The 12,885-nt window shown below is 46.1% G+C and overlaps 1 protein-coding gene across 2 annotated transcripts; it reads left to right on the top strand.

The window, feature by feature from the left end:
- Positions 1 to 429: 429 nt before the first annotated feature.
- fgf18a (fibroblast growth factor 18a) lies at positions 430 to 10,240 on the top strand. Of its 2 annotated transcripts, none has more exons than XM_080035834.1 (5): positions 430 to 2,041; positions 5,696 to 5,735; positions 5,865 to 6,042; positions 8,152 to 8,258; positions 8,418 to 10,240. In XM_080035834.1, the coding sequence occupies exons 1-5, from the start codon at positions 2,010 to 2,012 to the stop codon at positions 8,688 to 8,690; spliced, it is 630 nt and encodes a 209-aa protein (XP_079891960.1). In that variant the 5' UTR covers positions 430 to 2,009; the 3' UTR covers positions 8,691 to 10,240. The 2 variants fall into 2 exon arrangements, with proteins under 2 accessions (XP_079891960.1, XP_079891959.1); XM_080035833.1 differs by having other exon boundaries at positions 5,862 to 6,042.
- Positions 10,241 to 12,885: the final 2,645 nt, after the last annotated feature.

The following is a 12,885-nucleotide window of genomic DNA, read 5'->3' as shown; positions in this document are numbered from 1 at the left end:
TTCCAATGTATTTTACGTGTTTCTGGAATTTCCACAAACAAATGTTAGTTGAAAGGGGGCAGAGTACCGCAGATGAAAGTCCAAAAGAAAATTGCCTGATTCGGGAAAATTATAGAAACAAGTTGGTTTGCATTGTAAACAAGTGAAATTATCTCACCACATGAGCAGATGTTTTTCTCATAGAACGTAACACTTGTTAAAATGGATATTTCTGCAGTGTAAGTTTGGTCGGCATCGCATAGCGACTGACTAATCCCATTTTGATCCAATAAGTGTGCATGTGCGTGTGTGTGAGGCAGAGAGAGAGAGAAAGAGAGCGAGAGAGCGAGAAAGGTGGGAGGGAGGAGAGGGAGGGAGGATTGATCCGCGTCTGTTAAAATCTTGTTCTGGTTTTTCTTGGAGTGAGGTCTGTGCCTGCCGACGCACCTCTCCTGTGTGGAAGGCTTTTTATGGAAGGAAACCTTGGAATTTTAGAAAGGGAGAAGGATCTGCATAGTACCAGTGAAGTGGATAAAAAAGCGCACGACTGGCTTCTTTTTTCGTTTTCTTATGTGTTTTCTCCTCTGGGTGTCTGAATGAAACAGAGAGACAAATAGAAAGGGAATGGGAACGGTGCAGGTTCTGGACTGGGAGTCGATCTGTCAGTGTGATTTTGAGTAAAGACGTTCTCCAGTGCGCTCGTTTTAACTTTTATTTCTTCAGAAACTGGCGAGCTCGTCTCCTCTTCTCTTCTTGCACTGCGGAGTTCGTTTTTTCTTTTCGAAACGAGGAGACGTTCATGTTTTTTCCCCTTCAGAGAAACTGCTTAAACTTTCTACGTTTAAAAAAATAAATAAAAAGATCGGATTGCATTTTCCCCCTTCCTTCAAACATTTCTGAGGTGATGTCATCGTGCTGTGTTTTGGCTGATATTGTATCGAGAGGGCGCAGGGAGGACCGCTGCTGCAGCCAGGCGGTAACCAGCGGCTGAGGCCAGCGGGGAAGTCCGGAAAATCAGGTGCAAAGTGCGGCTGTAATTTCCTCGCCATCCCGCGGGTGGCTGAGTCCGCCACCAAGTCACAGCTGTTCCCATCCTCCCCGGCCCTCCCCTCCCTCCATCCCTCCCTCTCTTTCTCTCCCCCTTTTTATTATCCCCTCCCATTCTCATTCAGCACTCTCCATACACCCATCCTCTGAGCTGGACCGCTCCGGGACCTTATCAACCTCTCTGTCGGACACTGTCGGCCGGTGTCACCTGAGCCACAAACCCGTTGAGCCAGCGTGGGGACGCAGTCATGACCGAGGCCGCTGTGCATTACCCTGCGCCCGCAGAGCCCCCTTCTCCAGCACGCCGTTTGCTCCATCAGCCAGCCCAGGTATCCCACCTCCAACAGCTGCTAACCCTGCTCTGCTGGGACTAAAACCTGCCTTCTGCTGCTCCACCAACACTCCACCACATTCTTTTGTCACTACAGTTTTAATTTTGGAGACCAGAAGCTTGCCGTTGAAACGCTGAGACGTTACGCATTTTGGATTACGCAAAAGATTACGCACGCGCCGTATCTGTCCACACTAGTGCCGAGCATCACTCCGAAGGGTCAGCAAGGTCGATTTTGGTGTTGGCTATCTGTGACGGATCTGTGAGCGCGCTTTCACCTGTTCCTCTCCGTGTCGGGGACGCGCAGCTCTCTCTCTCTCTTTCTCTCAAACCTTCCCCCCTTTTGCTCCCCCCCGCCCATCCGTCTCTCCACCGGTCTGGGACAGCTGTTAGAGGTTGCCCGGCGGTCACAGTGGCACGGTTACTCTGTCCTCACACCCCAAGTCGCCCGCGCCCTTACACTCACCCACACCGGGGGATCCGGGGCAAGCCGCCGCCGATGCCAACGGGAGTGTCCGCTGACCCTTTGACTGTGAACGACATTCAGCGGATTCAAAACGTTGAGAGGGGAACTCTCCGGACTGTCGGACTGGCTCGGACCGAGTCGAGGAGACTGTCTCTGGGCCAAGTTCCATAGTGGAGGGGGGAAGCGATGTTGTCCCTTCTTTCCACGCTGACCGTCTTGTAAGTTCTACTTTTTATCACTTTATCGTGTCATAAACTCAAGTTATACACTCAAGGTGCCCATCTCATTCGTCCAAATTGTTTAAACTAGTTCCATGACAGCCCGTCGCTACAGATGAAGGTGATGGAGTCTAACGATTACATCACTCCTCATCAGTCCCCATAGAAAACATGCCAAGGAAGGCCCTGTTTTGATTGGCTGACAGTTCAGGGTCACTGGGTCAGAGTCAGGGCCCTGTTACTAATAAAAACCTGCCATAAACATCTCCATCACCATCTGCACTTACTTCAGGGATGGCCAAGCTGGCTTAGAAAAGGCCATTTTTCCCATCGTCAAGAAAAATGCCCCCCCCCCCCTCCTATTGAAAATATTTCAGAAGTTGAGTCAAATAACACCGGCTTTATCTAGTGGGATAGGAAAATGATAAAGTGCCAAGAGCAAATCGAAGGGAGGAGGATACAGACTCAGGGGGCTCGAGTTTGCCCATTTGAGGTGTGTCTTGTTAAAAGCCAAAGGGATTTATTTTTCTTTCTTTGTGTCGGCTGTACTTCTCCCAGATGGCAGTCATCTCCAGATACTTCTCATTCCTCACACAACCTGGACAGGGTGTGTGCTGCTGCTGCTGCTGCTGCTGCTGGTGTCTGCCTGACTTTCTCTCTCTCTCTCTCTCTCTCTCTCTCTCTCTCTCTCTATCACTCTCTCTCTCTCTCTCTCTGTCTGTGTCTCCCTCGCACTCTCTCCACTTACCCACCTAACTGCCTACATCTGTCTTCCTGTCTTGCCTATACCCCCATTTTTTTCCACAGATACTTGCTCAGATAAAAAGCATGAATTAATAACTGATGAATGACGGCGCCCCTTGGCACTGTCTTATACGGAGGAGCAGTTTCACAGATTATAGTCTGCTGCTTTGAGTTAAAGAGCCAATCCTTTCTCAGTTTTACCACATTGTGTGAACAAAAAGCCAAGGGCTCTCTTACTATTTTGCCACAACAACCTGTTAACTGCTCCTCTCCTAAAAAAGCCACAGTAGTTCCATGGTCCAGGACCCTCTCTTGCTTCTCTAACCCATTGCTTACACCATAGGCTCTATACTACTGCCGATCCCACTCACACGCCCACTGCCGAATAAACATCTGAAACTCTCGCACCGTGCCTAAAGCCCACTTGCTCCAGTGTCGGCCTACCACGTTAACCACTGCTACACACTGTTGAAAACCGCCGCTCTGTTGCTGAAGTCCCACCAGGCTCAGACCGCTCTCTCTCTCTCTCTCTCCACGCTGCTGCTTGCCCAGTGGTGGTGCTGAGGCCTGCTAGTCTAAAAAACCGCAGCCTCCATATGGTGGATCTGCTGGGACGCAGGTTTATGATGTCAGACCTTTGCTTGTCTTGGCAGCCGGCCAAAGGCACACCGGGCTTTCCCTCTCTCTCTCTCTCTCTCCATACCTTCTCCTTCTGTCTTTACTCTCCCCCAAACTTTTTAGAAACTCTGGGCTCTCTCTTATTCTCTCGTTTTTTCTCATCCCTCCCCCCTGATCCTGTCTCCCTCTTTCCTCTCTCTCTCACTGTGGCTGGCATAATATGGAGTGTCTGTGGTTTCGGTGGTAGCGGGAGAATCCAGCTCCGAGGCACTTTTCCTGCAGTGTCCTCGGCGGCAGTGCAGCTGGGGTGTTTTAACAGCTGAGAGTCCTCACAATGCACAGGCAGGCGCTCAGGTTTTTTCGGCTTGCGCAGGCAAAATTTGTGAGGGCCAACACTCTACACTGCACTGCGTTGCCATGAGATATATCTGCATCTATTAAAAGAAGTCAGGGGCCAACACACACCATGCTATGGGAAAAGAAACGTTGAGGGAAGAGAGGAAAGGAATCAAGATGGTATATGTATGTGCATGTGTGTTAGTCAGGCGGCGGTGACATGTGTTACGATGTGCATGAGTTCAACCCCCCTCCTCCTCCTCCTCTTTCATTCCCATTATTTATCTTTTTGTCTACTTCTCACGCCAGACCACACTCTGTGGTTACACTACTGTCTCTCATTTTGCCACTTTTTACTCCCATTCCTTTTGGAGATGTAACATTAGTCTTTTTTGACCCTTTTCCCACATCTGTGCATCTGCCCGATTTTATCTCTCCCCTCTTTTACTACCTGTCAGCCCTCTCTCTTGCTCCATCTCCCCACTATTTATTCTTACATCACCTTCATGTGTCCTGCCTTCTCCCTTTCCCCTTTGTGTACTTTTCAGTCTACCTCACTCTCCTCATCGCTATCTCCCTCTCTCAGCAGCGCGTATGTCTTTGCTTTGGCCCAGCTGTCAGCTGCCCGCTCCTTCTGTACACAACCACACACACACACACACACACCCTGCATGCATCTGCACATCTGTGTGCATGCCCATGACAGTGTGGAGGAGTCACCCCACTAACCCTAAACATAAAGGAAGATGGGAGGCAGGGAATGATATGTGAGAAAGGGACGGAGAGAGAGAGAGAGAGAGAGAGAGAGAGAGAGATAAGGTAGAGGAGAGATAGGGAGGAAAACAACTCACATAAAAAGACTAGAGCAGGAAGAGAGAGAGAGAGAGAGAGAGAGAGAGAGAGAAGAGGCATGCGGAGAGATAGTAAAGTTGAGTCGGGTAAAGAACAGAATTCGTAGAATTGCTTTTTCAGCACACACACTTGATTCTGAACTTCATCAAGTTGTTCAGCCACTAATTCATAGCAGTTCAAGGACTGCCAAAGTAGATGTTGCGCAACACTATCACTCCCTTACTAAAGCTGTAAATAACATTTGCTACATCCAAGGTCAAGGTCTTCACTTCAATTAAGCAACGTGATATAGTGAGACGCATTTTAATTGTAACTGTAACCAGCTGTTTAAATCATAAATGTCTTTTACTTTCCAGGCAGTCAGAGGGGTAAAAAAGAAGCACATAAAGTTTTATTTTCTTACAGATATAACACATTCATTCTGAATGCCACGTCACCGTGATAACTCCCCTACCAATTGTTTCCTCCATAAGTCATCTTTCCACACGTTTTTTGGTAGCTCAAGTTCTCACTTTCTCACAGCACCTCGAAATGAAACCGCAAGTGCACCGCTCTCCAAAGCCACATCACAGCCGAGCGTACACCTGTAGTCCAGCCCCAGCTGTCTACATACGCACAGCAGCCAAATATGCCAGACCATTTCCTCAGATGTCCAAACCAAAACATGTTCTAGTTGTCTCGGCATGTTTGCCATTTTCGCCACACAGTCCAATCAGGTCATTTGGAGGCCAGATTTTTGGTATAAGGCAAAAGTCACGAATGGGTCAGCAAGTGGGTTTGGCCAGAAGGCTGGTAGCGTTACCATAAACACTGCTCTGGGTGTTGTCTGTCTGCTGATGGCCTGGACATCTGCCTGTCTGTATGTCAAGTGGCTGTGCCAGGCAGCCCCACATACACACACACACACACACACACACACACACACACACACCCAGCACAGCAGTGTGAGTAATCACCCAATAAGGAAAAGAGATGTCTTAAACTGAAAGAAACAGCTAGAGAAGAAAGAGATGGAAATGATGGTGTCAGGCATGACTCTTCCAACATTCAGTGTTGCTTACATATTTTATAAAACTCATCTGTTTTTACTTTTTCCCCCCACAGATGTATCCAGATGTTGCTGGTGATGTGCAATCCATTACAGGTGAGACAAGTTGTGTATTGGTAGTACGTGTAATCTTTGGAGCCTATTTAGGACCCTCCCTTATCTGTATGTGTGTACCTCTGGGTGTCTTTCTGTGTGTGTGTGTGTGTGTGTGTGTATTCCCAGCAGGTACTTGGCGTGGATGGGGTCAACTTCAGCGTACACGTGGAGAACCAGACGCAGGTGCGAGACACCATGAGTCGGCGACACCACCGGGTCTACCAGCTCTACAGTCGCACCAGTGGCAAACACGTCCAGGTGCTGGGGCGCAGAATCAGCGCCAGAGGAGAAGATGGAGACAAATATGGTAAGACACACACACACACAGTATAGAGCACAGGGGGAAAAACACACACTTTTGGTGCACACAGTTTAAGATGCTGCTTACTCGCAAAAGCCATATGCGCGCTCACACCCGACCGACTAACGGTTGCAAGTACAAAGACTCGGGGTTGACCAAGAGCACGCATGAACGGATCCAGAATGCAACTGTGCAGGCACACACACTCACAAAAGCGCGCACACACACGCACACACACACACACACACACACACACACACACACGCCTCCCCGGGCTTTGGCAGAGGGGCAGTGGAGCTTGTCTTGGGAATACAAAGACCTCATCGACTGGCTGCTGACTCAATGATTCACAAGAGAGAGAAAAGAAAGAGAGAGAGAGAGCCAGAGAGAGAGAGAGCCAGAGAGAGAGAGAGAGCCAGAGAGAGAGAGAGAGAGAGAGAGAGAGAGAGAGAGAGAGAAGGTGTTGGTGAAAAAAAGTGTTTGAGTTAGTGGTAGAAGCCTGGCAGGTAGTGTCGGACCGAGTGTTAAAAACTCATCTCCTCCATCGATCCATCCATTGATTTCTCATCCTCCCCGTTGTCTCCTCTGGATTTAAAACAGCAGGCTTTTTTCTCTCCCTCCCTCCCTCCCGTCCTCCATCCATCCTCTAACACTCCCTCTGTCCATCCCCCACTCCCTCTTCCTTCTCTACCTTTTCTCCTGCCTGTAATGATGCCTAACCCATTCCTAAACCACGCGCACGGAATCAATGGACAGGAGAAAGACTAGCCATGAAAGCTAGAGTTCATATTTCCTCATGTGCTCCGGCGTGTGTGCTCATATTACCCATCCCATTCATCCATTCACAAACATGTCAGGTTGTTAACGAGCCACTTCGAGCCATATAGATGGGAGCAAAGATGTGAAAAAACCTTTATCTCTTTATGAACTGCTTACAACATGGCGGCACGCATACTAGCTGGGTACCGCCAGTTTCTGCCAATTAGTTTGTATCCTTATATCTGATTGCATTTAATTGTTTTACTGTGTAATGACTATATAGTGAATCTCCATCTAATCTAAATACCACTCTTAAGGATGAACAATCCAAGCAGAACTGACCAACTATGGCGATGAGGTATACAACACAGTAGAACCAAGAGAAAGAAAAAAAGAGAGAGTAGAAATAAGGCAAAGAAGGAGGAGAGGAATGAATGTACAAACACGAAGCAGTAGAGCAGAAGGGAGTCGAGAGAGAGAGTTGGGGGAAGAGGGAGAGGAAAGAGGGCAAGAGGGAGGGAGGTATTGATTTCTCTTGACCCCTTTGTTGACTAAGGTCATGTAGGAACCATTTTAGGGATTTATTTTTAAACAGGCACAAGCGCTCTCTGAAGATGTGTAGTCGACGGTTGCCTGGAAGGATGAACGTGCATGCACCTGCACAGACACAGACACACACACACACACACACACACACAAACCACACAGAGGCACACGCGCACATACCACACACCTTAAAACAACAGTATCGCAGACACTCAGTCTGAGTGTTCTCCCCGCTCCTCTCAGCCCCCCGTGCCCTGTCTTCTCCTGGCTGTTATCTTTTTTACGAGGCCCATTTGTGGTCAGCGGCCTCACATCCATGTGTGTGACCGGCCTTATCTGACAACCATCTGTCCGGCAAGAGACACTTACATCTGTCTGTGATTTATCAACACGTTTAATAGCAACTATGAATCCTAAACCTCTGGATTCAATGTGAATGTCTTATCGGGGGTTTATAGCCAAATCTGATTTAATGGTGGTTTGGTAATCTGTGCAATTAGTGTCACACTATACTTGGCAGTGTTATTTTCTTGTTTTTTTTGCCCCTTGTAAACTTGAATGTTGTTCTTTGCTTTGCCAATGAATCTCATGAAACTATGTCAGGTCTTAATTTAGGTTACCTTTATTTTTTAGCCCCTAATATTGGTGTGATACAACCTTATAAACAGGGGTGGTTCTAGGGTAGGCGCAGCAGGGTCATGTGCCCCTGTAACACTGAGCTTTTAAACACAACATGGTGTTTGATTTTTTTTTCTCTTCAATGCCTGTGGCTCTAATGTCTGTCTGTCCTTCTGTCTGTCCCTTCACAAGCCCAGCTCGTAGTGGAGGCCGATACCTTTGGTAGCCAGGTGAGAATCCGGGGCAAAGAAACCAATTTCTACCTGTGCATGAACCGCCGTGGCAAGCTGGTAGGAAAGGTGAGACTTCATTCATTCAGAGATATGATTAATTATTATCAAGAATATCCTTACAGTTTCCTGACCAGCCTCTCTTTTGTTCCTTCCAATGTGTGTGTCTGTGTGTGTGTGTGTGTGTTTGTGTGTGGGGTGACCTGGGGATTTGCTCTGCTCTCTCAGAAGGCCAGTAATCGAAGTGCCGACTGCGTCTTCGTGGAGAAGGTTCTGGAAAACCACTACACGGCCCTGATGTCGGCGCGCTACACAGGCTGGTATGTGGGCTTCACTAAACGGGGCCGCCCTCGCCGGGGGCCCCACACGCTGCCCAACCAGCAGGACGTGCACTTCATGAAGCGTTTCCCGCCCGGGGAGCAGCCGGACCTCACCACCCCCTTCCGCTTCACCACCGTCAGCAAGCGGGGGAAGAGAGTGCGCGCTACCGGGCCCCGCTAGTAGTAGGCTAATAGGCTACGCTAGCACCCACTGTCTTGTCATCCCAAACAAAACAAAAAAAAGCCTTGACCTGAGCCTGCCAATGGCTAAACCCAGTCATCTCTTGTGTCACACACGACTGAACAACCTCCCTTTACTTGGGGATAAAACATTGACAAACAGAAACTTTGATGAATCATTCATGGGTGGGGGGTGGGGGAGTAGCCTTTACGCCTGCTAATTTGCCACTACAGAAACCCCCCTTAAGTTAGTGATCATGCCTCTCAGTTTTTTAGTTCCCTTATACTGGATGGATCCAACTGGACTAATTCCTGGTCCATTGCTGGAAGCTCTCTATGGACGTGGTCTGCTTACCCCCTTTCATAGGCCAGAAAAATACTGACAGGAAACATGCAGAGCTGCCCAGCAGAGTCCAGACTCTAACGAAAAAGGCATTCATTCACACAACCACACAAACCACAAGGCCTTTGTGTCTCCTGTTCCTGGACCAGCTGGGCAAAGTCAAGTATGGGATTACAACTGGACCATACAGAGAAAAGGACAAGGTTGGGGAAAAAAGACTGACTGACTGAACAAGTGGGTGCTTAGCCTACTACGGGATGAAAAGGAAAACCCAGAAGGACAAAAAAGGAAAGGAAAACGGTGGAGTGGACAAAAAGGGATAGAGTGATCTTCACAGATCAAATGGACCAAAATGAAAGGATTGTTGACATGTGACGCACTTATTTGTCTCACTGCTAAAATTGGTGGGGAACCTGTGAGACTGTAGGATGAATGGATGGATGGATGAATAATTGAGTTGAGCGACTTAACTGAATAATTGTATGTTTGTAAGAAAAAGAAGAGGAGTAAATGTACAGTATGTAAAAGAGTGTGTGTGTGTGTGTGTGTGTGTTTAGAGAGTGAGGGAGTGCACCAACAACCATGAGTGAAGCTGGATCATCACAAGGGACCATCCAGTCCCTGCATGAATGAACCCCTGTGACAACTCACCGCAGGGACTGAAGCTTTAGGAACCAGAATGTATAACAAAAAAAAACTTAACAAGCTGCACCAAATAACAAGCCAGCCATCACAGCGAACCAAAACCAACGACAGACCAAAGACAACCGAAGATCTTTCTTCAGGATTCTTACCCGTCACCCCTCCCCCCCTCTCGAGGACACTGCACCCTCGGCTTATAGGTGCAGAGGGTGCCGAGAGCAGTGGGTGAGCGTGGCAAGGGGAGGGTGCCTTCCTTGTCGATTGAGCATTGCTATAGAAACGACCCAGGGGGACGGCGATGCCCCTGTGCGATACCGTGGATACAGAATGCTGCTACCAGGACATTCAGTGGAACAAAAAACCAAAGTCTCATGCATACAAGGAGAAAAAAATATTAAAGGGAACAATTTATTGAAAGTTATATATATATTATATATATAAAAAGAAGACAAAACCCTAACTAAGTAATCGTACTATGATGGTTACTATAATTATTACGATAAAATTATTTCATTTATTTATTTCAGCTCTGTGTGCAGCAGTCTTTCTCGACTCAGTAAACCTTACAGAAACACTTGTTTTGTGTGTCTCCCGGCCTCTTTGAACTGCTTATTGACATTGTCTCTCTTTTTTTCGGTCAAAGGGAAAATATTGTAGAAAGAGAATCAAGTTCACAGGGGTTCAGAAATGGTCGGATGGCTTTAGTGCTCAATCAGTTGATTGACAAGGTATTAGTAACCACAGATTTGTTCATTAACAATAATTTAAGTCATGTATCAAGCAAAAAAAGCCAAACATTTTCCAGGTACTGTAGGATTCTTTGAGGGGTTTCACAGTTTTATATCATTCCATATTGATAATCTTTGGGTTTTGGACTGTTGGTCAAACAAAAGAGGTTATCCAAAGACATAATAGTGGGCTTTGAGAAAATGTCAGTTCGTAGTACGGTTTGGCGATATGATATCAATATTATGCAATGTAACCATCAGAGCTTTTGCCCTACCACTTACCGCGGGTTATTTATCCCTTTAATAGATATGGTTCTATTAGACAGCTGTGGGCAATATTGCAATCAGTCAGAGTGAAGACAAATCTATAGCAATTTTACTTACATTCTCTGGGTTATTAATTCACTGGATTATTAACCAAATACAAACATTGCCCTCAGTTTCTCAATTGAATTGACATCAATCGAAATGACAGAAAATCAATAATTTGATACACAATTATAAATACCATGATTAACTTGATCCATATTGCCCTCTCCTTTTCCACACTATCTTTGCATTTTATAGACCAAAAGAAAAATACTCAATTGGAAAACATTAAAGACACAGATTCATTGCAAATGAAACAGATTTAGTGGTAGCCTTAGCTGTCTTCAAAGTGATTGGAAAGACTGTAATGCAACTCTCTTCCTCCAATAAGATATTAAAACTACTGCATGGGATTGCCTGCAGACCTATGGAAATCTGCGTTTGCCCTGCTGCGATTCTTTGCGGACATAACTGTTTGGAAGGGAAACATGCAGTAGTGAGATAGAGTTTCATCTATCCTGCTCTTCTCCCCCATGCCTCCCCTTCCTTCCCCAGCCTAGCAGGAGGTCACTGAAGAGATGTCGCTGCCAAATGACCCAACCATGCCGGCAGACACAAACAGCTGACTCAGGGGGGGAAAGAAAGGGTTGTACCGGAGTATTCCTATTGCAAGGCAGCAGGAATCAGTTCTGAAGTGGATAGAGGGGGGCCATGGGGGGTGGTATGGTATGGGGAGGAGAGAGAGAGAGAGAGAGTGGGGGGGCTGCTTGGGATAAAGAAGAGCGGAGTGTATAGGGGGTGGTGGTGGGGTTGAGTTGTTCATTTTTTTCTGGAACGTTGCTCCCAGTTCCACTCGGGGAAAAATGATGGAAATATTCTGCGTAGCCAAAAAACCCCAGAGTGAGTGGAAGGTGTATGGTAATCATGTCGGGGAAGGAATGCCAAATATGTGCGTGAGAACGGAGCTGTGACCTGAGAGCTGCAGGAATTATGGGCCAAAATCCCACAGACCCAGAGGAAGCACACACACCCATATCCAACACATACACACACACATCATATACTAATGGTCCTCTCTCCAACCAAGCACAAAATCCTATCCAACATAACTTATTCCCCTAGAATTTGAAACATTTAACTACGATACTAAACTGAACCCAGAAACTCTAGAAAACTCCCCTCCCTCTCCTAAATTGAGAGAATACACACTGTACGATAACCAGACAGATGTAGGCTATCATAAGAGTTGAAATACACTAGCCAGGTCTTTGCTATAAAGGCACCGCTTAGAGCATCTCAAAACATACATTCCTTCTTCACAGTTACAGTGTTTACAAGACTTGAGTGTGTGATCTACGGTAACAGGTTATTTAGACTCCCAACTTGGCTTCCAAACAGTCAAGAGTCTCATAAACACGTTAGGCCGTGTGAGACATAGCTGGGTTTATACTCCCACCTGGTGGCCATCCTTAACATGATAATGTAATAATGCAACACAGTTCAAACCAAACATTTGTTTCTCGTTAAATGACTTCATGTCAAAAAATGTAAGAAAGTGAGAATTATGAAAATAAGTTTTTGCACACTGGAAAATTCTTACTGACATCAAATCTTGACAACGATCGAAACTGTCGACAGTGAATTTGTTACACAGCAAAAGTGAATACAAATACAACAAAGTTGACTTTAATATTGTGACTTATAGGTGATGGAAAATGGCCCTTTGGTTAATTTACAACTTTGAAAAAATAAATAAAAAAGGATTTCTGAATCCTGTTCAATCACTTGTACTTTGTTATTTTAAATAGAAAGTCTAACTTAATATTTAACCAAAAAAGATCTCAGGTAAAAGATGAAGTCAGTACAAGTGATTGATAACGTGCAGTATATTTTAGGTGTTTGGGTCAAACGTGTACACAATTAAATACATGTAACTAAAAGCCAGTGTATATTAAGAAAAAGTGGGTGATGCTCAACTTCAGTTGAAGAGATATAAAATAGGATGAGAAAACAAAGATGATTTTAAAACTGCATACATTGGTGTTGCTGTCTTCTCAATACAAAGAGACTACTCCAGACTTCTCACCAATAGAAGACAATCAAGATTCAACTGCAGCAGGTTTTCTGAGTTATGTCCCGAGTTGAAACCTTTACAACTTCACACATTACATCAG

Source organism: Ammodytes marinus (genome assembly GCF_949987685.1).
Source record: "Ammodytes marinus genome assembly, chromosome: 10".
Lineage (NCBI taxonomy): Eukaryota > Metazoa > Chordata > Actinopteri > Uranoscopiformes > Ammodytidae > Ammodytes > Ammodytes marinus.
Note: the sequence above shows the minus strand (reverse complement) of the source record. Positions and strands in the feature narration are given on the sequence as shown.